Below are 23,234 nucleotides of genomic sequence, written 5' to 3'. Positions count from 1 at the left end.
AGCTTTTTATAGGCAAAATATAATTGAACAGGCATTTGCATGGAATGGCAAAATATACAAATTGGAGGCTATTCAAGGTCATTTCTAAGACTTCTTGAAATGTTCTTGAAATAACTCCTAACAACTGCAAAACATCTTTGCTGGTTTCCTTGTTTTGTTTTGTTTTTAAGTAAACAGAATGCATTTCTTAATTTTACATAGTTTCTTCTGACTGAATGTGTTTCAGAAAACCTGGGCAGTCATTGCTGGGTAGAGAGCAGAAACCTACAGGTATGTTGTAGGCAATGTAGAAGCATCAAGGACATACATTTTAGCAATGAGCACCAGCTCATACAAAAACAGCTACGGATCTTCAGGGTCAAATCTCACTCATTCATAGATATTTCCCTTTAGTAGCAGTAGTATCTGTACATGTGACTACTGGTATGTGTGGAAGCAATTTAAAGGGCAGTCCAATGTATGTGTGCAAAGAGCATCTTTTTAAGGTTTCATCTGCAAGAATTCCGTACAATGAACTGCTAGATATTTAATTCATCTGCCTTGCCTAAAAACAAGACAGGATTATGCTGATCTTGGGTCCAAACCTTTAATTGTAGGGAATATTTCAAATGTGATACATGGCTCTCCTGCTGGTCTCCCCTGCTATAAAACACGGAACTATCAGTCTTCCCTCAGGGTCAGTAGCAGGACTTGTAACAAGGGGATAAACAAAAAGTGATCAATTTACGGACTATTCTCACAGCTTCTGAATTTCATTAACTGTGCTAGTCTTTTACAAAGGCTGCAAGATTGAGATAGCAACCAAGGAATTTAAGGTCAAAAAGAGTTATCGCTCCTGTTACATGCATCTCACCATTTCCTATGAGAGGTGGCAAGGTCGGGGCTTTGGAAGGTGGAACGGGGTTCAGTCTTGGAAGCACTCCATTAACTTGTTTCAACCTTTCGAATTTCACTTGCTCCATCCATTTGGTCCCTGTCATATTCCTCCTGGCCTGTAAGCCAAGTGCTGTGGTGGCTGTGGAAATGGTAGAGTCCATGATTGGGGTTTCATCGATGACGCTGAGGTCTCCTACACTACCGCCACCGGTCAGAGTAAGCTCGATCCCATTGTTGGAATAGTTGCTGATGGGGGACTGTTCGCTGCTGCATGTAGACTGACCACCAGGGCTTGGCTGAGATGTCTGTTGGAGTGCAAGAAGAAACACAAGAACGTGAGGATTAAGCAGACAATGTTAACAGGGTACTTGCAACAAATGTGTATCTAAATGGAGCCAAAGAATACCAGATGTAAAGAAAAGTTTAACATTAAATGATGACAACTATCATTCATTAGGAAGCTTTCTATAATATTGACTTTAACTGCAATGAATGCTATTGCAAAACTCGAGACTAAAATCTACTTTACTATCTTGCTGACAGTATATATTATATCTACATGAGCCATTTATGTCAGTTATTCCCATAATTGGGAATTATATCACTTCATACCATTCATAAGCATGCATGTATTCATACTCATATTTTGGGTATGCACTGTTCCCAATGGAAACTGCAGGTCAATAAACCAGATCATAATTCAGCCATGTTATGAGGTCTAATTTACAAAGCTAGGCTTGCAGAAAACAAACAAACAAGATTCCAACAGCACTGGAATTTGTTTTTTTGCCTTTTTTTTTTTTAATTAGACTTGTGGCTAAAGAACATAAGTATTTTCCAAGCTTAAGGCTCATTGTTACAAGCAGTGGTTGGCCAGAAATGTTGGCGTGTAATAAAACAGGGACAGAGCATCAGTGCAAAAATACTGTATCATATTATCAGCATCCTGAAGGACCCTAGCAGCATGCTCTAAATTATTTCATCTCTGCCCTGTATCAAGAAGGTGATGATCCACAGAATCAAATCCTTTGTTTTATCAGAATTTCAGTAATCTTCTAAGTACACAGTACAGCCTGCTATCTATGGGAATATAAATCTGCTGCAATAGTTTCTTCTTTCTTAACAGTGTTCCCTGCTGATGTAGAAGGATTCTTGGGGAAGTACAAGCTTGATTTATTTTTTATACTCATAAGGTTCTTGTAAAAGAATGGGAAAATTCCTCTAACAAACTGAAATACTCAGACAGATAGACTGACAAACAAAACAGACAGCAAGACAGACAGAAGTCTCTGGAAGCGGTATCTTACTGTAACTTGTATCACTGTGACCACAAATCTGTGCATTCAGTATTATTTCGCTCCCAAGAACAGCTTCATGTAATTATTTCACATTTTTCTGCTTGTTTCTTTTTGTTTGTTTGTTTGTTTGCTTGTTTTGTGTTTTTTTTTTTGGCCAGCCTGTGATTTTTATGCACATTCTTACCAAGAAATGCTAGCTAGCATTTCTAAGGTAGCAGTGACAGCTCTCACTTTTAACATCAGTGAATGAAGACAGAGAGGCATGGCAATACTCTAGCTTCATATGCCCCTGAGGAGTCCATTCAGATGCAATAACTATTTTATTATTTCTAACTTGAACGATGATACTTAGAATTTACGAGGCCACACTGAGCAAGTTGATTTCCAAATACTGGCCATGGCAGATTTGGTGACAAGAATAGAAGCAACTGTTATTACACAGAAGAGAGCTTACGCTTCTAGACAATAGCTCTGTGCCATATGGAAGAAGAGCACTAATGGTTAGAAGCTTGTTCTTGTAGCCACATGTCAAGATCACAGTGAGGTAGGTTACAGAAGTAAGAACAGCATTATGGGAAACATATACTTCTAGGTGTGCAACAGGAAAAAAAAACAATTTCATCTAGAGGGGAAGGTTCAAAGACATTTCTGAAGACATTTCACCAATATAAGCCAGATTTTTCACATGTCAAGTGTTGCAAAATGCTCACAGCACATTACATTTGGGAATGAGTTTGATGGATTGCACATTACTAAATAAAAGAATGATTGGACAACAGGCAGAAGGCTAAAATAAAGACATAAATAATGTTGCAATAAGAAAAACAGCAGAAAAGTTAAAATGCCCTCACCTTATTACCCACTGTCCTTAGGAAGTTAGAACAAGACATTTAAGAGCATTAGGCAGAAAAGACATCGGATTAGTTAAAAAACAGAAAGCATATCTCAATTCATGCATGCAGTAAAAACAGGAAACAGAATTGTTTTTAGAAGATACTTTTCAGTGAGAAATATCTAATACTATGCAAGCAATTAGAATTAATATCCCTCTCCTGCGAGTTTTATTCATACTGAAACCATCTACATTCAACAGCTCAACATACCTCAATAACGCTATGGATTTAGGTAACTAGGCAAGAGGTGAATGGGTTTTGTTCCTTTGTAATCTAAGGTAACTATCACCAAAGACGGCAGAGGATCTCCTTTGGACTTCACAGGGAGTTAACTCTGGGCCCTTGGAAGTTTATGAGTTCAGGATTAATATTCCACAGTTCGGGCATAAGCCTTAGGCACAATATAGCAGTAACTTGTATTTCAGTGAGTAATCATTTTGAATTACAGCATGAAGATTAACCATATGAGCAGCTTTTGGAGGGCTCATAGTTGTAGTGCCCAAGGGTTGATCCAGATGAATTGTAGACCCAGATATGGAAAAGGATGGAGGGACTGCCTTTAATAGTTTTAACCGTTGTGGACAGGATGGCCCACGAAATGCAGGCAGATGAAAGAAGAACTTCTTAATTTAATATAGCATGTCAGAAAATGCAATAAATATTACCCAGAAGCTCTAAGAAGAGCAATATGGTCCTTTCGACATTCAGCTAATTCGACTAATTCAGCTTAATTTACTTAAATTAGACTAATTTGGTCAAGTTAGATTAAATATCACATTAACATAAGAGGTCACATCATAATAGGATCAAATATTATCAAAATATCTCTTCCTGCTGTTAAAGAAATTCACCTTATCCTGTTTCAGTTTGATACAGTTTGTTAGACTTGACAACCTCAAGCCCCTAAAATCCGATTCTTTCTCCAGGTTCTCCATAGTTACCATGGTCAACATTATCTTTGTAGTATTTTGAACTGAGTTTTATTTGCGCTCTCGTTTTGAGCCTGCAGGATTCACATTCTCTAACTTTCTTCTGTAAACAGGAGAGTGGAAAAAAACTGCCTTTTTAAAATGAAAGCTATGATTTTCTCATAATATGCTGATTCCAGAAGATGGAGTTTTAAGAGAAACAATTATTGTGAGAGTTGCCAGCACTGCACTTACTGCATATTGCACAGACTAGATGTAATCTTTTTATTTGCTATTTCTTAGGCTTTAAAAACATTTTACAATGTAAACGAAAAAGAAAACCTCACAAAACCCAACCTTGTGAACTACAGTTTATGGGTTTGAGCATTTCATAAAGGGATTATTAAGCTGTTACAAAGAGAGAAAGGACAAAGGGAATGGCACGGTGTATTGCATACCATTGGTTTTTCTGCCTTGACCGCTTTCACTTGGAGGCATTCTTCGCGCTTTGAGGTAGTGTTGCTGAGGTCCTTCTGCTCACCAATTGCACCCTGAGTCTGCTGGCCCGGTGATCGTGTCTGAGAGTGGCTGCCTGGGTCTCTGGGTGGCGGAGGCCTCGGGTGGATATCTCCCCGCTGCTTCTTGGTGACATGTGCCTCCGGGCCATGCACGGTCTTCACGTGTTTCCGGAGAGAACTGGGGTCTGTGTAGCGCTTTGTGCAGCCTGGGATCTTGCAAACATACGGTTTCTGCCAAGCCAGGAAAAACACTTAAATTAGATTTAATTCCATATGGGACTCCTGAAGAACTCCTCGGAGCACAGCTGGTGCTACAGTTCTACACTTTCACAGTGAATTTGTTATCTAATTTATGGTCTCTAGAGTGACTGCATCTAGTCAAACCTATTAATTCCCCCTGCTTTGGAAGGTACTTATTAATGCTGCATAGCTTACAGAGGGCAGAACCTCACATGATATAACTGGCACAGCTTTGACTTATCACAGCAGCAGAGCCAAGAGAGCTATGGCAATTTATGGATTTATGAAGACTGGCCCAACTTTGAATCCTGTCCATTGCTCTCAGCAGTTCAATATCCTGTTTGCAGTACACAGAGGCAAACAATCCCCTTCAGAACATGTTGGTACATTTGTTCAGGCAGGAGTATCTGAGGAAGAATTCCTCTCTTGGCCCCTTCAGATCACTAGTTTAAATGTCAAAGCACAGGACTCAATTCCACAAGCATTTTCACACTGCAGCAATATATTCAACAGTAATATTATTGCTACTAGCATAACTAATCACTCACTTTATTTAAAACTAGCTTCCTTTGTCTATGAATTTCTCTTTTTCAATAAGCAATGTGGAGAAAAGTAAATGTACTGTCTTGTAATCTCACCAAGACTTTCTTTGTTCTTATATTATGAGAGGATTAGAAAGGAAGAGTTGAGCCCTTCCTAAACACTCTAATTGCCTCGGGAAACAAAGTATCATTCACTCACTTTTATTACTGAATTGTTTCCAAGAAACTACTATTTTTAGTCTTATTTACACTAACCCTCAAGAAAAAGAGATCCTCATGCAGAGTTCCTTAAAGGGGTTTTCTGTCTGTTTATACATGGCACTAGGGAGACTTTGACAAATGTGACTTCTTAATAGCTATCTATGGCCTGAGCCTGCTTCCACTGACGTCAGTGGAAAAAAACTCCCATTGACCTGAATGGGAGCAAAAATGTCAATTGTTAGCAATGTGAAGTTGATGCTGAGCTACTGAGGCAGGTTTTCTCAAGATGCTATGGAAGCGTACATCAGCTAGCTCTCTTATGGCTATGACAGATCCTCATCAAGATATCTGAGCTGCTTTTATAACTCCTTATAGGTTACTTACAATCAAAATACGACTGTGAGGAAGTGATGAATGGGGTCTATGCTTTCCAGTGGCATTCATGGCAGACCCTACATCAGTATACATTGCCTAAGATGTTAGCCCAGTAACAGTGAAGGGAATTTTTCAATCGTCCTTGCTGCTGCACCTACCAAAAATGATGTGCAATAGGTAACCTTTCTTGGTGACTTACTGCTTGACATGAAATTCTGATCTTGAAACAACAGGCAGCATGTCTGCAAGTCTGTGAGGATCTTATTCATCAACTGCTGTTAGACAACAAACAGATTGGTTCAGACAGTGAACGAAATGAAAGTCAGCTATGGGCAAGACTTTGGTGAACATCCTTCTGTATTTTCTATATTGGTGATAATACATAAAGTAGCTGCTGGGCTTCAGTGTAGTTGTTAGTTGGGCTGCTGAGGCCACATGCTTTAAGGACAGGGCAAATTCAGGTATGTGCAATGCTCTCTGCTTTCCTTGTGACTCAAGGGATGCTGCAGGGACGATGGGATTTAACAGTGCACCTTGATTCTGCCAGCGCATTCATGACAGGCCCAACAGAAAGCTAGAGAAGGATTTTCTCATGGACATGAATGCAGCTGGTATGGTTTCAGAACCATACAGTCAGCATGCAGGTATGTCCTGCCCTGCTAGAGCTTTCTGATTCAGACTGAAGGTGAAAGCATAGTAGGGGACAGGTCAAGCAGCAGAGACTGAACTCCCCCAAGATGTGAGATTAAGATGATGTAACCTGTGTAATGTGAAATGGGGCAACAGAAACAGGGACAAAGCATGAAGACAGTGCGACTCGTGAAAAGGGGTCAGCACTAACAGGAAACACACAGAGGTGTTACAGTGAAAGTTTGTGAGATGGCTGTGACTGCCACAGTGAGTTTCTTTGGAAAAGAACAAATTCCCTCCACTGCATCCCTGCTCTGTGAGGTCTTTTCAGAATAGAAAGAAAGAGTGAAATAGCCCAGGGAAGAGGAAAAACGCATAACTCAGAACTTCTATGGCAACCCAAATTTTCCAGCCTCTGAAGGCTTCTCTGTACCTGTCAGCAGCTGCTGCAAAGGACATTGCAAGATGCTGCAGAGCCTGGCTGGGCAGTCTTTGCTCCAGCTCTGCTGGAGGTGGTGAGGAGTGCAAGAGGCTGCAGCTCCTTTCCTCCCCAAGCAAGAGCTGTGGCTCGACAGCCACCAGATGTCAGCACACAACAAGGCAAGAGGACCCACTCTAGGGGCTGAATGAGCCCAGACAGCTCCAGAGGGAAAAATGATCGCAGCATGTCAGTTCGAACCCTTCCCTGGTTAACACACATACTTCCATTAGACACCCCCCCTTCCACCCTCCATTCCCTCACACTTAATAAAATGACCTATAGATTCTTCAGATCCATATGACACTAAGATGATTGTGCTGGTAAGAGCTATCTAGACTTATCCCCTTCAAGTTGCTGAGATTTCTATGTCTGTCCTCTGTAATAAATTGCTATGACTACATTGCAGGTCTTTTTGACTCAGGATTTTTTTATTTTTTTTTTTTGGAAGTAGTGTTTACTTACCTCATTGGAATGAGTCCTGTTTTGGTGCTTGGCCCTGTCGGATGCATTGGAGAAGGCTTTGTTGCAGCCTTCGTGTTCACACACATATGGTTTCTCTCCAGTGTGAGATCTCAAGTGTGTTTTCAAGTTTTCTAGTCTGGAGTAGGCCTTCGTACACCCTTCAAACTGCACACAAGAAGTAAGACAAGTCTGGATTAATTTTAATATTTGGACTTGCAAGAAATGGTAAAAGCTGACCTATAAAGGTTTAGAAACTTTCCAAGCCTTCATAACTTGCGCAATTTAGTTTTGTTTTGATTTGTTGGATTTTAATTTTACCCCTGCAAAATCCATCACATCTCAAGTTAAAATGCCTCCAGCACTATGTAAATCTTCTCTTACAGGAGAGAACAGTATTTGCATACTTCATGTAAGACAAAAATCCACTGCAAAATCACTAGGAGACTGGTGGCCAGCAATAATACCCAGATGTAGCTTTGTAAGAGAAAGTGCTTTTAAATAATTAAGCAAATTGAGCCCTGTGTAATATTGCCCCCTGGGGCTTTTTTGCTCTTTAAATCTGAGGAATGGGCCAAATTATCCAGTGAGTCCCCTCTCCTAAACTTCTTATCATCTGGGCCAGCTGAATAACAAAGCAGACATGGCAATCTCTTCCCCAGTAGATGCCTGGTGGACAAGAGGTCAGGACATGCAGCATCTGTGCTGTTCTGCTCCCTGTATAGCCTCAGCTCCCCTGTCAAAGCCCGGAGCCCTTTACTCACAGTGCATTTGTGTGGCTTTTCCCCTGTATGTCTCCTCATGTGGACCACCAGCATATACTGGGCTTTGAATGGTTTCTGCTCCCGGGAACAGTCCAGCCATCGGCACACAAACTCTTTCTTCTCACCATGTATATGGTCATTATTTATATGCTGTTCAGGTAGAAGCAAGATCACAGATTAATAGAAATGTAACTTCATCATCAGCCTTACTGTTAACTTATATTGAAAGATCACCACAGGCTCAGGTGTGAACTGAGATCTTGAGGTGCCAAAAAAATAAGATTGCCTGTACTCCAAAGAGAACACAGGGTTTAAATTACACATCACACTGGAAGTCCACTAAGGCCCATGAATTCATTTCTACTGACGTCAACAGGCTTGGGATCAGGCCTCAGGAATACAGGCTGTTAAATGGGTCCTGGATAATCTCATGCACAGCACCACTTACATGATTCACATTGAGTAATGGTTTCTTGGATGAGGGAAGCCCTAAGTGCCACTCAACACAAACAAGGCTTACAAAATCAAGCCTTTAAAAAGACGTCCTCCAACCTCAAGAATCAACACCATTGTTAAACCAAGTTTCCATCAAATCTTCTAACTCACTCCCTTATTACCTGTTTTCTTTCAGTATTGGCTTAGTGTATAGATTGTGGTGGGGAAAACAAACCCCTAAGTAGTCTAGTAACTGAAAACTCTGAGCACAGAAGCATCCATCGAGCCAGCTTTTGCCATTGTGAAGCATGGCCTACCTGAAAGCCTCTGAGAACAACAACTACCCTGGGCCTGCTGACACTCATGCACGTGTCATGTTTGTGGTCAGTGTAATCTATGTGAGCAGATCCAGAGTCAGGCCAAGGCCGTGCACCTTTTCAGAAAAGTAGCTTGCTCTGTTACCTTCATCATGATCCAGTTTGGCAGAGTATTTAAATACAGATTTAATTCTCGCTGATTGAGTTTCTGAGCAGAAACAGATGGGTGAACAAAGGCCAGCCTCAAGTTATTAAGGTTTAAGTGTTTAAATTTTTTTTGCACAACTTCAGAAAACAACAAAAGCATCCTACAGCAGGACTTTCAAAGGTGCACAAAGGCTGGAATTTCAACAGGAGCTACCTGACTCATCCTCCTGGACTCTCTTTGAGAAACCCTGCCTCAGAGACTTCACCATTGCTGTGCTTTCTACCACAACATTTTAGCTGTGCCACTAGATGGCTGCATTTCTCAGCAAATGCGATTATTTCCATTAGAATATGAGAAAAGCTCCTTCCAGAGTTTTATACATGATCGTAGCACAGAGATGAAATCAGTATCTGCTCCATAAGTAGCTCACAGAAAAAGCCAGCCATACAGAAACTCAGTAGTTCATACTGGAATACAAAGAAAGGTAATCCCAATCTTTTCTAAGGTCCTGAAAACAATCAGAAAACCAAATAAAATCACTTATGTTTGGAATTATACAGCATCCCCATGGCAAACACATGTGCGTTGCCTGTAAAAGATGACTGCTCTTTTCTCTTTCTGAAACTTTATTGTTATTTCTTAAAGTTTCTGATGGTGCACAGAGTGTATGAACAGAACAGATGTGCTGGACAAAGTACAGCATGTAATCTGCAGGGGTTTATGTTTCAAGGGCCTATCTCTGTAGTCCCTTTGCATTATGCATGCCTGTACCAAAAGCGTACAGATGCCCAGCATTGTGAAACAGAATCAGAACACTACGATGAGGTTAATGTGTGCTCTTCTTTCTTGAAAGAAAAAGAAGTAAAGGGACAAAACTTAATACATTGAAGTAATTCTTGGCCACATCTTCCTGTAAATACTACAGACTGTGAGCTATTTGGTTAAACCTACATGGCTAAGAGGTATATAATATAAAATTGGGTGGATGAGACAAGTCTTTCTATTTGATACAAAATCTTCAAGACTGGTTCCATCAGTTCACAACAGCAGTCCTCTTTACCCTCACTGTCCTGGGTGGACACTTGCACACTGTGGATGCTCTTTCAGAGACATTCTCTATAGGACACTTTTTGTCACTCCAAATGAGCTTGCACCTTGTCTCCAGAAATCTAGCCTTTCTCAGTGTGAGCATCCTTTAAATCTGTCCCTTCTCATGGGCAAACTGCTCCTTTCCTCATCCCTTCTCCTGTCCAGGCTCACTGCAGCTGCTGAAAAAGCTCGCCCAGGATCATGACTAAATCATCCACCTCTGTACATCACTGCACTGTCTCATCTGTCAAGCATCTTGTGATCACCTTCACTTCACTGTGTAACTGTGTCACTCCATAGTCACCTGCTCTGCTCTCTCACCTTGTCATTCCTTTCCTGTTCCCTCTACTCTTGCTACAATCAAACCCCTCTTTGCACTGTTTCTGCTCACTGCATTGATGCTCCAAGAGGCCTCTGAGAGCTTGCCTGCAAAGCCATCTTGTTCTCATTTAACTCCTCTGAGGATCCTCATCTTCAGGTAAAGTCTAGAAGAAATGAGCTCATTACATCATCTACTAATCTGGGTAATTTCTTTAGCTCTCACATGACCTCAGCTGCCTTTTTGTCTGACCAAACCTCTCAATTGCTTTTCGCAGAGGGGCAATGTTTTAGCAGAGGGGCAATGTTTTAGCAGAGGGGCAATGTTTTAGCAGACATACAAAAGTGCCTGAATAGCGGAAGGCTGGTCTGGAAGAAGACCCTTGCTACACATGAAATGAGCACAAGTAAGAGGACAACAGCAGAACTCAGCAGTGTTCTCAGGTAATGAGGCTCCCTGCCTTTGTTACCCTGACTGCGTAGGGCCACATTCAAATGCCCTCGCACAACCAAGGTGTGATTGGAAAACTGATCAGCCATCTACTATGGACACCTAGTAAGTACTATACCAATAAAACAGGTACTAAATCTACAATACTGGGATTTATTTTTTTTTGATTGTAATCTGGCAGAAAAAAATGCTCAATATTTAAAACACATTTAAAGGAAGGGGGAGGTCTCCCTGTGCAAACAACAGCAATTAGAAAAGTTCAGAAGTTTGTGACTCTGGCATTCAGGTTCTTTGACTCAGATAATTACCTTTGGATTTTGCATGGTGTTTTTGACTCCCCAGTTCTCTATTATGAGAGGGAATGAATAGTTTTGAGCTTGTAAAACAAAGAACAGTCAGGAATAAGAGTATTATGCAAAGCAGAAGCTTTGGTACAGTACAATAAGGATTTATAGGGTTTCAATTTATAATCTGTTTGTAACCTTATTACACCCATGAAATGTCACATTCCAGGGACTAGATCAGAAGGATTTTTTTTCTTGGTAAAATTGAATTTTGATGCAGTTTCAGGGTTTGAAAAGGCTTTTCTTTTAATTTTGTAGACCCAAACCTGCAAGTTTTACTTACGTTGGTAATCCTTATGACAGTAAATAGGCGCATGAAAGCCAACGATATTACTTCCTAGTGTCAGGCTTGCTAACATAAGGCTCTGAAGCACCAGCTCAGAACTATTAAGAATTTCTGACCTGAAAAAAAAAAAAAAAAGCCCTGCTAAAGGCTGGTATTCTACTAGCTATATCCCACTGCATACAGCTCTAAAAAGCTGCTAAACAGGGATCATTTGCAGAATTCCAGGCACTTTCATGCCATTTCAATGCTTTTTACCAAACCTCAGTCTGTCCTAGCTGTTTTTCTTTAAAGAACGCTGCTATTAACATTTGGCTTCAAGGTGAACAGAAGAAGCTGACCTCTACACTGATTTTGGTTTTAGAGTGCCCTGGCTTTGAAGAAGGAAGCTCTGAGATGGATTTCAATTCCAGAGCAAGAAAAAGCCAACAGATTTATTGAAATTAAGGCTGATCTTGGTGTGTCATCTCTACTGAGGAAGCTCCAAAAACTGGTATCTGGAAGCACAACCTGCATCATCTTGGAAGCATAAATGCTTACACAGTAAGAAACACTATTTTAAAAGGGAACACGCTAGAAAATACGTGTTCTTATACAATCAATGCACACTCTGCATGTAACTCCATATTGCAGCAGATAATGAGATGAAATTGGAAGTGGGACCTGTAATAATCTTAGTGCTTCACTTCCCTCTGCTGTGTGTTTTTTTAGAAGAAAGGAAATGTATAAGCCTAACCAAGTTGACTGCTTGGTACCGTTAGTTATTCAATACATAAACAAAGGCCACATGTGCTGTCACAGTAGTCAAACAGCAGCAGGAAAGCCTGCCCTCCACACCAGTGGAATGAGCTGGAACAACAGAAAAAGAGTGATTGTCACCTGCGACTGAGATTACATCAGAAAACAAAGTGTCATTTGAGGGATAAAGCAGAAAGAAATGGGCAATGCTGCTTTCTACCCTGAACACGCTACCCCAGAATACACTAGGAAAAAACTAGGAAGGGACCACACTACACTGGTAAATTGAGTAAGAAGACATCATATCAGCATTGTCAAAAATTGCTCTAATTTCAATTATACAATGACAATTTTAGGCTTTTTTAGCCTCTCAGTTATTCCCCTGTATTTTAAAAATTAAAAAGGAGGTGCTAAATACCTCCTCACTAAACCTCACTACTGACTTTAAGCAGAAGAAGCACTTAAAGCATCTTCTAGCACATCTAGCACCTTGCCCTGAACTGCGCTGCCAAAGAAAAGCCCTCAAACCAGCAGAGCTGCTGTGTTTGGTGCATCAGAAATGAAGAGTGAACTGTGAAGAAGCACTGCAGTGGGACAGCCGCTAAACACAGCTTATCCCACAGCTGCATGAGGGAGCTGCAGAGCCCTCAAGCTGCACAGGGGAAATATGCAGAGACTGTGTCCAGCGGTAACAGCAGCTCTGAGGCTGGTTTGGAAGGGGACCTGACCTGTCACTCCTGCAGGGAACACTCTTATTTACATGTTTTGCAGAAGGGATGTAGATTTGTCCCTAAGGCGACACACAGAAACAGGAGGGGGCTTCCTGGTCATCAAGCCCACCCGGCTATGGCAAGCTCCACTACGTGCAATCCTGTTCATGAACCCAGAAAGCTTCATCTTCTGTGTTGGTGCTCTGCTCCCTCTGTCCCCAGTGGAAAGCTGCTCTAGGAACTCACTCCTCTGTTGGTTAGCAACTCATTTCTAGCTTCGATTTATTCACGGCTAATTTATACTCATTTATTCCTGTGCCAAAGCTACCCTTCAGCTTAAACAGCTATGTCCCTGCATGGTATTTATTTCTCTTCATAGCTCACCCCCAAGTAATTTACAGACTACACTCTCCTCTCTGTCTTCATTTGCTGGATTAAATGAACTGGTCCCTTCTGGTCTTCTCTAGGATGACCAAGTCCTTGCTTCCTCTCTTCCTACCTTGCTTTGGCATGCCTGTCACTCTGTGTCTATGTTCCTCATTGCTATTTCCAGGACTGTGCTAGCCCATCCCACCTCAGCAGTCCTCCCAGCCCTGCTCTTTACCTCTTCTAGGTAAGAGTTCACCTCCTTGACCAGAATAGCATGAAGTACACCAGAGCTAACCAGACCTGGCATAACAGCATTCAAACTTCCCTACCCCTGCGTAGGTGTAAGTACGGATCTCTCCTTCTCTTTGGATAGTTACTTGAGACCATTTACAAAGCACCTGAGGGCCTCATAGCTTGTTAATTTCTCTCTCCTAACAACAAACCTTGGGAAATAGTATCTACTATTGCAGCCACAGTAGAGATGGAGACTTAAGGCTCAGGAAAAGTAAATCCTAAACTACATGCGCTGAAGTATTTAGGCTTATGATTCCCACTGAAAGTAGTCACTCCTTCCTGAGTAGTATGCATACTATCGAGGTTCTTGACCCACACATCTTCCTGAGATGGATAAGCAGTTGTAAAAAGAGTATCATCATTCAGAAAAGTGACAGGGCAGCACTTAAGCAAGTACCCATGCTTGCCTGCTCTCCAGGGATGCAATCCATGGCTCATCGCTGCTCCTCAATACCATTTTAGGTAGTCAGGCAACTAAGAGATGACATCAGCCAGGCCTCCCTACCATCTCATTAACATCTTGATAAAGATTAACTCCATGATCCATGGCAAGATGGACAGACAAAAGCTTTGTAAAGAAGTCAGGGTATAAAGGAGGTCCTGGTGAGGCAGGAAATACCCTGCAACAATAGAAATCCCATTGTGAGGAGGCAAAAAAACTGCATCTCTGTAGAGTGAAATCCCCAGCAGACTTTTCAGACACATTCCAATCACTGCAATCGAGTCTCTCTCTAACCTCTGTGACACTGTTAGAACAATGCATGCATTTTAATTTCCTCTTATCTGCTGGAAAATAGGTATAGATCCCTTCTGTCCGTTCCCTACTAAAGATCATTTGCAGGCACAACTAGGTTAAACAAACACAAGAGTATGCTTTTGACCTTGTGTCCTTAGGATGGCATAAGTATTTAAGTCATTTTTAGTTCTTAAGACAGAAGAAGCACTTAAGCTGCTTTAAAGCCTTACGGTGGCATAAATGCTTAAGCCGCTTTCAGTTCGTAAAGCCAAGTCAAAGCCATAGTTATACATGAAGAACTCAGCGTTTCTGCATAGGCACATGCCTGTGGAGAAGCTCAGATAACTATCTCCACTCCTGCTTCCTTTCCTTTGGACACATATTCCACTAGAGTCCTTGCAGCTGTCTTGCATAGTTTATAGAAGATTTAAGAAATACTCTTGTGACAGATATTTACTAATGCTAATTAGCAACATGACAATTTATACAATCCCCTGATCTGGCCCAAAGCAGCTCAGTGCCTTGACAATCTTGACACCTTTGCTGAAACACAATACCCACAGTTAAAATCAGCTGGATCTTAAAAGCACTGCCCGGCAATTTCCTCTGTGTATAATGAATGGACTAAATACTGTGTCTGCACACACTGAACTCCTCACTCTGCAGTGTTTGATCTTGTCATTCAACCTCAATAATTAATTTTCAAAGTTTTCCACTATGAACAAATGAAGCCCCCCGCTCTCCCCCAAGATTTGGTCATGATTGTAAACCTCAGTGTGGACTAGTGGCATACCACACGTCAGCAGTCAGATATTTTTGGGTTACATATGAGAGAGGAGTGTGACTTATTGAACAGTATAACTAAATATGTAGCACAAATGTTTATAACTCCAGCATGACTAGAAAGGTTTTACTCATTCCATTAAGAAAAATAATCAAATCACCAAATAAAAGAAGTCTAAATCAAAAAGGCATTATTTCAGAAAGTTGCAAAGTATGTGGAAAATAGGAAATATAACTTACACCGTTTAATAAACTTAATATATGAACTCTTCGTACATGACATAATACATAATTTCAAGGAAAAAGTAGGCGTCAGCCAGCATCCCAGCTGAATTCACACTTGAAGCTCATTTATTCCTGTGCTGCTCTGGATTCCTGTCTCTGTCCCTTGAGAACTGGCAACAGCAATCAATGAAGAAAGAGAGGGATCAAAATTAGAAGCCCAAGTCAACTGAAAAATAATGATGATTTATAACTTAAGACAGCCTGCAGAAGTAGATGGAAGGGGATGCCAGGCACTAGAAAAGGGCAGCATGGAAACCAACAGGTGGAAGAAAGGACATAAACAGTAAGGAAGAAGGAAAGTGGACAAAGGAGATTGAGAGATGGTTCCCACCTTGCACATCTGTATTCAAAGGTGGCTGCCTACACTATAAAATTCTTTGGACAGCCCATCAGGAACCTTTCCACCTCAACCAAGAAAAGTTTTATCTCCCTTTTTTCACCCAGCACCACGTTTCCACACAGGTGTGGAGTGCAATGCTAGGTAGTAGGAAAATATGTTGTCTTTCTAACATACGTGTTCTCCCCAGGAAGAGACGCTGGTGCTGAATGCTTATGGTGGGGAAGCACAAAGTCTTCTGCCCCATAACAGGTCATCAACTTTCCCTGGCAAGAAGTTGCTGCACATCCAACTTCACTGCCTCAACAGCTCATAAATTCCTTATTCACCTGCCTCGGTCTGAATGGCTTGGGCTAATCTGGCTCGTTCTGACTGCAACGTCTGAAGGAGCATTGCCACATGAAGGGACAGACTGAGGGGAACCATGCCTCTACTGGAGATGCAACAAACAGTTGGGGTCAACAGCTGTCTTTGGCCAGCACAGCTGCCACTGGGAGAGGACCAGGTTTACAGCCATATTTTAAAATGTATTAAAGATCTAGGGTCAGGGCAAGACACAGAAAGTGGCTGTTCTTGTCTCATGGGGTATTTAACTTTGGAAGCCAGGAATGCAGAAGGAATGAGAGCAGTCAAACTATTAACAATTAATAAAACCTCGCATTTTGTACAGTTTACTACAAGCATGAGTAGGAGTCATTTTTTGACTCCAGATGCTGCAGGATTTTACACATGGGCCTGGAGAACTCTTGTTCTCTAAATGTGACGCTGTATTACTAATAGATAGGAATATGCTAATTCAAAGGACAAAACCCAGCAGGACTGTTTTCTTCTCACCTCCCTGCTTCAGCTGAAAATATAGGTCTGATTATTTTTCTTCATCTCTCTACACTAACAACAGCAACAAAAGTTCTCAATCCACTAGTTAAAAAATAAATTTTAAAAAGTTTTCATTCTGTTTCTCCTTTTGTTCTCTTGCAATAAATTCTGTAGTTGTCTCTGTTGCCTATCAATAGGTTAAACATATCCAACTTGTATGTTTAAATGCTAAAGACAGAGAAGTCCCCAAGGATACGTCAATCGTTGGCTCCTGTACAAAGAAAATACTGTATTTTCCTCAGAAGAGCTTTCTGTGGCAATTTAAACACAGTGAGACAGACACAATATCCTGGAGAGAGGAAAACCTGCCTTATTACATTCCTGACCCAAGAGAAAGGATCTGCCCTTAGGACATAAAGAGAATCAGTGGGGAGGAAAAGAAGAGAAAAGTTATCTAATCCTAAAAATAAAGGCAGCGGTTCATAATACAGCATGACCTTTTCTTAATCTCTGATGTAGTAGTTATACAGTATGGATATAATACCAGCAGAGAAAACAGAGCTTGCTCATCAGGCTGAGAAACAATTCTCTTAGACTGTGTCTATGTTTCCAGGTTTTGGACAGCTTTTTGGTAGGCTTTGAGATATTTTGTGGAGGGAATGGAACTTATAGGATATTGTGAGGATTCTTTCCCAATAACATCACATCTTGTTCTTGTTTCATTTAATACACATATATTCACATATACAGTACAGTTAACTCTGTTAGCAGTAACATGCAGCTCCATCAAGGGCAATGTTTTACAGCTCTCTCTTGATTTCCTGTGTAAAAGCATGCAGCTGTAAAGCAATGGGCAAAATCTGCATCTTTATTTCCTAAAACTGAAAATTTAATAAATGAGATTCTGCCAGAACATCAACATAAATGTCGTGGATATTAATCATTCCACTTTTACAGCAGTAGGAAAGATGCTTTGATGACTCTCAGCTTTGTTTCTTCTCTGATGTTGCCTTCCATAACTAAAAATCAAGTGCCATCTCTTTCTTGAAAGTTGCATTCTTGTATTAGTAGCTGGGAGGTTAATAGGTGAAACTGGCATGTTACGGGAATTCATGCTTTCTTTATTCTTTTTTCCAAGTATACGGAAATAATTTTTCAGAACATGCTGCTGTGATAACTGGGCCTTGCAAGTTCCTCCAGCACTGATGCTCTGTCTTGCATTTACCCTACTTTAAACAGGGTATCACAGCTTCCATATTTTGTGATGTTAATGAACAACAAAAAAAAGTTCCACCTCTCTCTCCAATCACCTCATTCTGTGACGTGCCCAAGGACAGGGCTAACTGCATCTGTGTGAGAGAACTGTGGCAGAGAAGTGAATGCACTGAAAGCAGAAACCATGAAGCAGGTGCTCAAGTCAGCTGTCCTCCAACAGGAATGCTATGGTTATGTCTCTGCCCTCCAAGGGTATGCCCTCCTCTCATGAGAACTGCTGCTGAAGGGGAGAAAGATGTTACAGTATGACTGTGAGGATGACCTGGGGCATAGGGAAGAAGAGACACCCCCACTGCTCCTGCAAGGGTACAAGGGGCCAGCTGCAAGCTGTCTGCCCATGGCATTTCTCCCAACCACTTTGTCCTAACCCATCCACTGCGTGCATTAGTTTTCTACTCTGGCTGCCCTCTTGGTTGCTTCCACCACAGTGCTCCCGGTGCTCAATATTCTGTATTAGGTGCTTCACCTCACTGTGTGGACACTTAAAACTCTCCTCCATCTTCCACTAGCTCCAGCATCTTTCGTGGTTCTTCCTGTGCACGTTTGGCTGCACAGGTACAGAGCTGCACTGAACGTGTAATGTCTAAGCTACAAGACCTGGTCAAAAGAAAGCATTTTGCTGCAGGGTCAACCTTTTGGATAAGGCAGCCTTACAGGTAGAACCCCACTATAAACTTCATCTTCAACAAGAGTTCAGATATTGCAGAAATCACTTTAAGAACAATGATTTTACATACCCATGTTTGGCTCAGTTCTACTTTGTATTTCTTATGCTCTTACCATTTAGGTCCCCAAATTACATCCACATTTAAGAGTTACCTGTCTTTGGTGTAAAGTTCATGTGAAACAAATTAGGTTAATTTGGTGCCTGCAGCATAAACCAAGAGACTCAAGACAGACTAGCGAAGAGAAAAGAAGAGGGAAGAGGGAGAAACTCTGCAGCAATGAAGGAGCATTCAAGCTGGGCTCATAAGGATAGGGCTGGAAGAAGAGTCTAAAGAAAGGCCACTTGTTAAAAGATCTAAGACCCACAGCTGACCAAGTGATGAGACTGTGCTGTTGGCCTTTACAACGCAACAGTGACAGAACGTGGTCTGCTCCCAAATCCTATAGCTAGCCCTGCACTGATGATCTTCAGCCTGTTCTGCCTGATTTCCTTCATTCTTTCCCTGCCTCCTCTCTATCTGTCACACATGCACACAAGCTCTCCCCACAGGCCTACTGTGAGCTGGCTACAGACCCAAATGCTACAGAGCGAGATGCAAGAACAATTCCTGCCTTCAGGAAACAGCTTTGTGGCATGACTGCTGGGAGGCACAAAGCCTCCTCCTGCTGCAGCCTTACAAGAGGGGAGCTCCACGCTCCTCCAGATATCAGTTACACATTCCTCTCTCAATCTAGTCAAAACAGTAGCGTACGAACAAGGGCAGAGTTTTTCCTACAGTTGGACGGGGAAGAGGGTAAAAACTGAAAATCTACCCTTCAGTAGGTCTCACATTATCTGTGAGTGCTGCATAGAAAATACGCTGCCTGTTACCTTCTAGGAGTGACTGAATACGGGAGGACAGAAAACTACCTGAGGCTCAAGTTCAAAATTTTTTGCTTCATGATCTTTGCTTTTAGGGATAAAAATTGATTTTGCATGCAACTGCTAGAGAATTTCCACGAAAACCAAGTTTAAACCCCTCACATTAAAACTCCCTCACAGGCAGTATCCAATGTGAGCAATGGCTGACTTCCTTCGTTACAGTTCTGAACTCACACACAGCTGTGCACACTCTTTAACAAAAACATGCAAGAAAAACAGGACTTACCTTAAATATATACATATATATATATATATATATAAACACCCCAGTACTTCGCACTACTACAGATGTTAGTGTAACATACTTTAAAGCCTATATCTGGGCTTTTCTCACTGGCATAGGAAGATCTGCTGCCAGCACACTTGAGAAGAAAGTCACCATAAAGAAGCATTACACTAAGACATTTCATCGTATTTGCAAATGGCATGAAGAAGGAAAATGCCATCTCAGTTTTGCAAGAGGCACATCAGCACACATGAGGTAGAAGTACTACATACTTCAGATGTTTTCCCATTGCTTAAATTTCCCATTGCTGCAGAAGACAAAAGTCTATAGGCCTCCTTCCTGCCACCATAATTCATCTGACTTCAATGGAAATCAGACCTGCTGTATATATTAAACCTGAAATTAACTATTCTCCCCCTGTATTGTTTGGCTTTGATAAATTCCAGCCATTGCTCCTAGCTGAGATGAGCAGATCTCGATTCTGTGAGCTGCTCTGCTCACATGGGGTCTTATGGGGGCTCAGAGCCTGTTAAACTTGATTGGGTCCAACCACACTGAGCTCTCTGCAGGAGTGGGGCTTTAGCAGCTCTTATACTTAGTTATTGAGCAGTGGGTTCAAACTATGCTCAAAGTAATAATATTTTCCTTTAAAATAGGGCATGTTAACAAGAAAATAAAATGGGACGAGATTTCTAACCTTTACATTCCAGACCAGACTGGTGGAGCCAAGAAATAAATGCTCAATAGTAAAGATGCCTAGAGCAGAAAGAAATGTAAGTAAAAAAGAACCCAGCAAAATATCCCAAGAACTGTGGTGCACAAAACGAATATATAAAGCCAGAGCTATTTTACAGAAATTGTATGGCTTTAATAACAAAAATCTGTTAAAATTTATACTGCCTTTCAGTGCCCGGTTTTGGAAATAGGCTGCAAGCAGGTTAGTACCAACAGGCTCTTTGAGTTAAACTGTTAGCATACATTATGGCAGTTTTATATCATTTTATATTAGCAGAGACAAACCACTTAATCTCATGAGCCAACTTATAAATCTATGGAAGGGTACAGCAAGACAGAATAAGGAAAAGTCAAAAAGTATCATTTTAATAAGATTTTGAAGACTTCCAAACTCCCAGTCTGGTACAGTGGGTCATCCATCTACACAGAAGGATTTGCAAAATACTTGATCCCTTAAAAAAAAAAAAAAAAAGACACTGCCTTTTTTTTTTTTAATGGAAAAGACCATGCTCCTAATGGGGTGGAATAGCAAGGTAAATGTCAGATAGTTAAATGGACTCTACTCCTCAGGGTATATTAAACATACAGCTAGTAACACTAAGCAGACTAAGTAGACAGGACTTGCTGAACAGTATGAGCTTCGTTTAGTTCAACCTCGGACCAGATTTTGTAAAACCACGCACTTTCTTCTGCTCTTAATACTTTGATTACAGCACAGATAACACTGATCCACTTGAAGTGAAAGAAAATACACTCTTCAGCTGGACTTACCTGTGTAAATCAGTACATCTTTTTAATTTTATTATATTTTGAGAGCCCTATGCTTACTGCATGAACACGTTCCAATTGCCTGTACAATAAAAATACCAGTACTTTGTTTGCAGAGAGACATTGTTGAATAGAGGGATTTCTTTCAACAAATGCACTTAGGTGTCTCCTTATATGTAATCTAAGAAAGCTGCAGGTTAGATCAGGAGATAATGCCTGATCCACTTTTCGCAATTAAATGCACAATAAAAAACTTTGAGAAAGCTATGAACACAGTGACTTAAAACACCCAACACTTCTCACAGAATCTAGAAAGAAAAATTATGGCAGTGATAAGCATTATCAAAATCTTCACTAGGTAATGTATGTTTTAATACTTGTTTCATCACAGAGGAAATGCTAGCAGAATTAATGCATCAGTGGGTAACAAGCAGCACTGTGTTACAGCCATGACATCACAATTGGAGGAGATATTTTGGGCTCTTCCTTTCTAATATCTCTGAGAAACATTTCTAACAAGCTTCAGCATGCAGAACAGTTTATCGCTCCTCTGAGACCTCCCTTGGCTTTTGTTCATCAAACGTCCATTTAGAATTTATCTTTCACGCCCTTGCTAGGCTTGGGCATCCCAGCCACATCGTGGCAAAGTCAGGGTTAGCAAAGGTCTCTATCACATGTTAGAAGTTGGTTGTCCTTGATATTCTTTTACCTCTTTTGTGCCATGGGATAACATTTTCTATTCTCTTGTACATACCACAGACACACTTGTGTTGCAGCCAGACTTCAGCCCTATGTTGGAGCAACTGGAATGAAAACTGAGTAGGACCTTAGAGTAGAACAAGATGGTTATCACCTACCACACCTAGAAAAGAGCCAAAGCCAATTTTCTTTCTGTCCTGCATTCCACACACGAACTTTAATTTACTTGCAGTGAACTTACAGGTGCTTCTGGTAACTAAAAATCAATCCTAAACAGCCTGGTTTATCTCAAAGATTCATCTCATCTGAGTACCACTGTGGCACTATTTGAAGGGGAAGACCTGCACTGGCAGTCAAGCCCCCAAGTCTGCAGGAGAAAACCAAAGGGCAGCCTCAGCGAGAAGCCTGCATCTTTGCAACTCTCCCTCATCCAAAAAACTATCTGAGCTAGCGCCTGGCGCCTTCAGAGTGTGATATAAACCACACTTCTTTGTTCAGGCTTATTTTACTAACCGTAAGTGTCGGAATCCCCTTGGCAATTAATTTCCTGGCTGGTAATCCCTTGGCTCTGATCCACACGGAGAAAGTGGCTGCACCGGAGGCGAGGTGTGCAAGGCACATGCTCCAGCTTTGCAGAATGAAGTGGTCTCTTGATTTAAGTGACAGTGGCCAAGCCTGAAAACTTTGTATGTGCCCTGCATAATGAAGCAATCTAAGTTCATTGTTAAACGCTCTTTAAGCTGAGTGTAATGTGGCAAACTGTCAAATACTGCAGGTAGGATTTTCTTGGTTATCTGTGGCAGTATTAGAAATGCTTTAGCCACAAGAAAGATGTGCAAAAGTTGTCTCAACACTAGCAAAATACAGATATATACATAGTATAATAATCAGCACTGACAACAGTTTAAGGGATAAAGCCTTAACTCTACTAACTTTAAGAAAAATTTCAGTAACAACAAAAAAAAAAACCAATACCATGTACCCATAATATTTTAAACTACTATATTCTCAGCTCTTGTACGGAGGTACAAAACTCTTTTAGGAATTCTGCCTAGTGCTGAAATCTGCAGTTCAGAGCTACAGAAATGCCTCTCCCTCGTAGCCAGGCAAGATAGGTTTGGCCAGTTTTGATGCATATATTTTTAAGGTCTTTTGAGAAAAAGCGATAGAGAAGCTGTGTGGGTGTAATTCCTATAAATGGCCAAACTCTGGAAAAAATCTTGACTAAGTTTCCACTAGTTTGAGACAAAGTCTCTCACAGGAGGCAGAAAGTTGGTACTGTGCTCACATGTGCTGGGAAAAGAA

At 41.1% G+C, this 23,234-nt stretch overlaps 1 protein-coding gene across 6 annotated transcripts in view; it reads right to left on the bottom strand.

Moving 5' to 3' along the window:
* The window catches only part of GLI3 (GLI family zinc finger 3), a 217,826-nt gene that overhangs the window by 7,040 nt on the left and 187,552 nt on the right, over positions 1-23,234 (bottom strand). For all 6 annotated transcript variants that reach the window (XM_080582212.1, XM_080582209.1, XM_080582211.1 and 3 more), the window contains 4 exons: positions 8,186-8,335; positions 7,425-7,589; positions 4,434-4,724; positions 854-1,181 (listed from right to left, as the gene is read on the bottom strand). In XM_080582212.1, coding sequence (XP_080438338.1) covers positions 854-1,181; positions 4,434-4,724; positions 7,425-7,589; positions 8,186-8,335 — 934 coding nt within the window. The remainder of the gene's footprint in view (positions 1-853; positions 1,182-4,433; positions 4,725-7,424; positions 7,590-8,185; positions 8,336-23,234) is intronic.

Source organism: Anser brachyrhynchus (assembly GCF_964034855.1).
Source record: "Anser brachyrhynchus genome assembly, chromosome: 2".
In the NCBI taxonomy this organism is placed as follows: domain Eukaryota; kingdom Metazoa; phylum Chordata; class Aves; order Anseriformes; family Anatidae; genus Anser; species Anser brachyrhynchus.
This window is presented reverse-complemented; position numbering and strand designations above follow the sequence as displayed.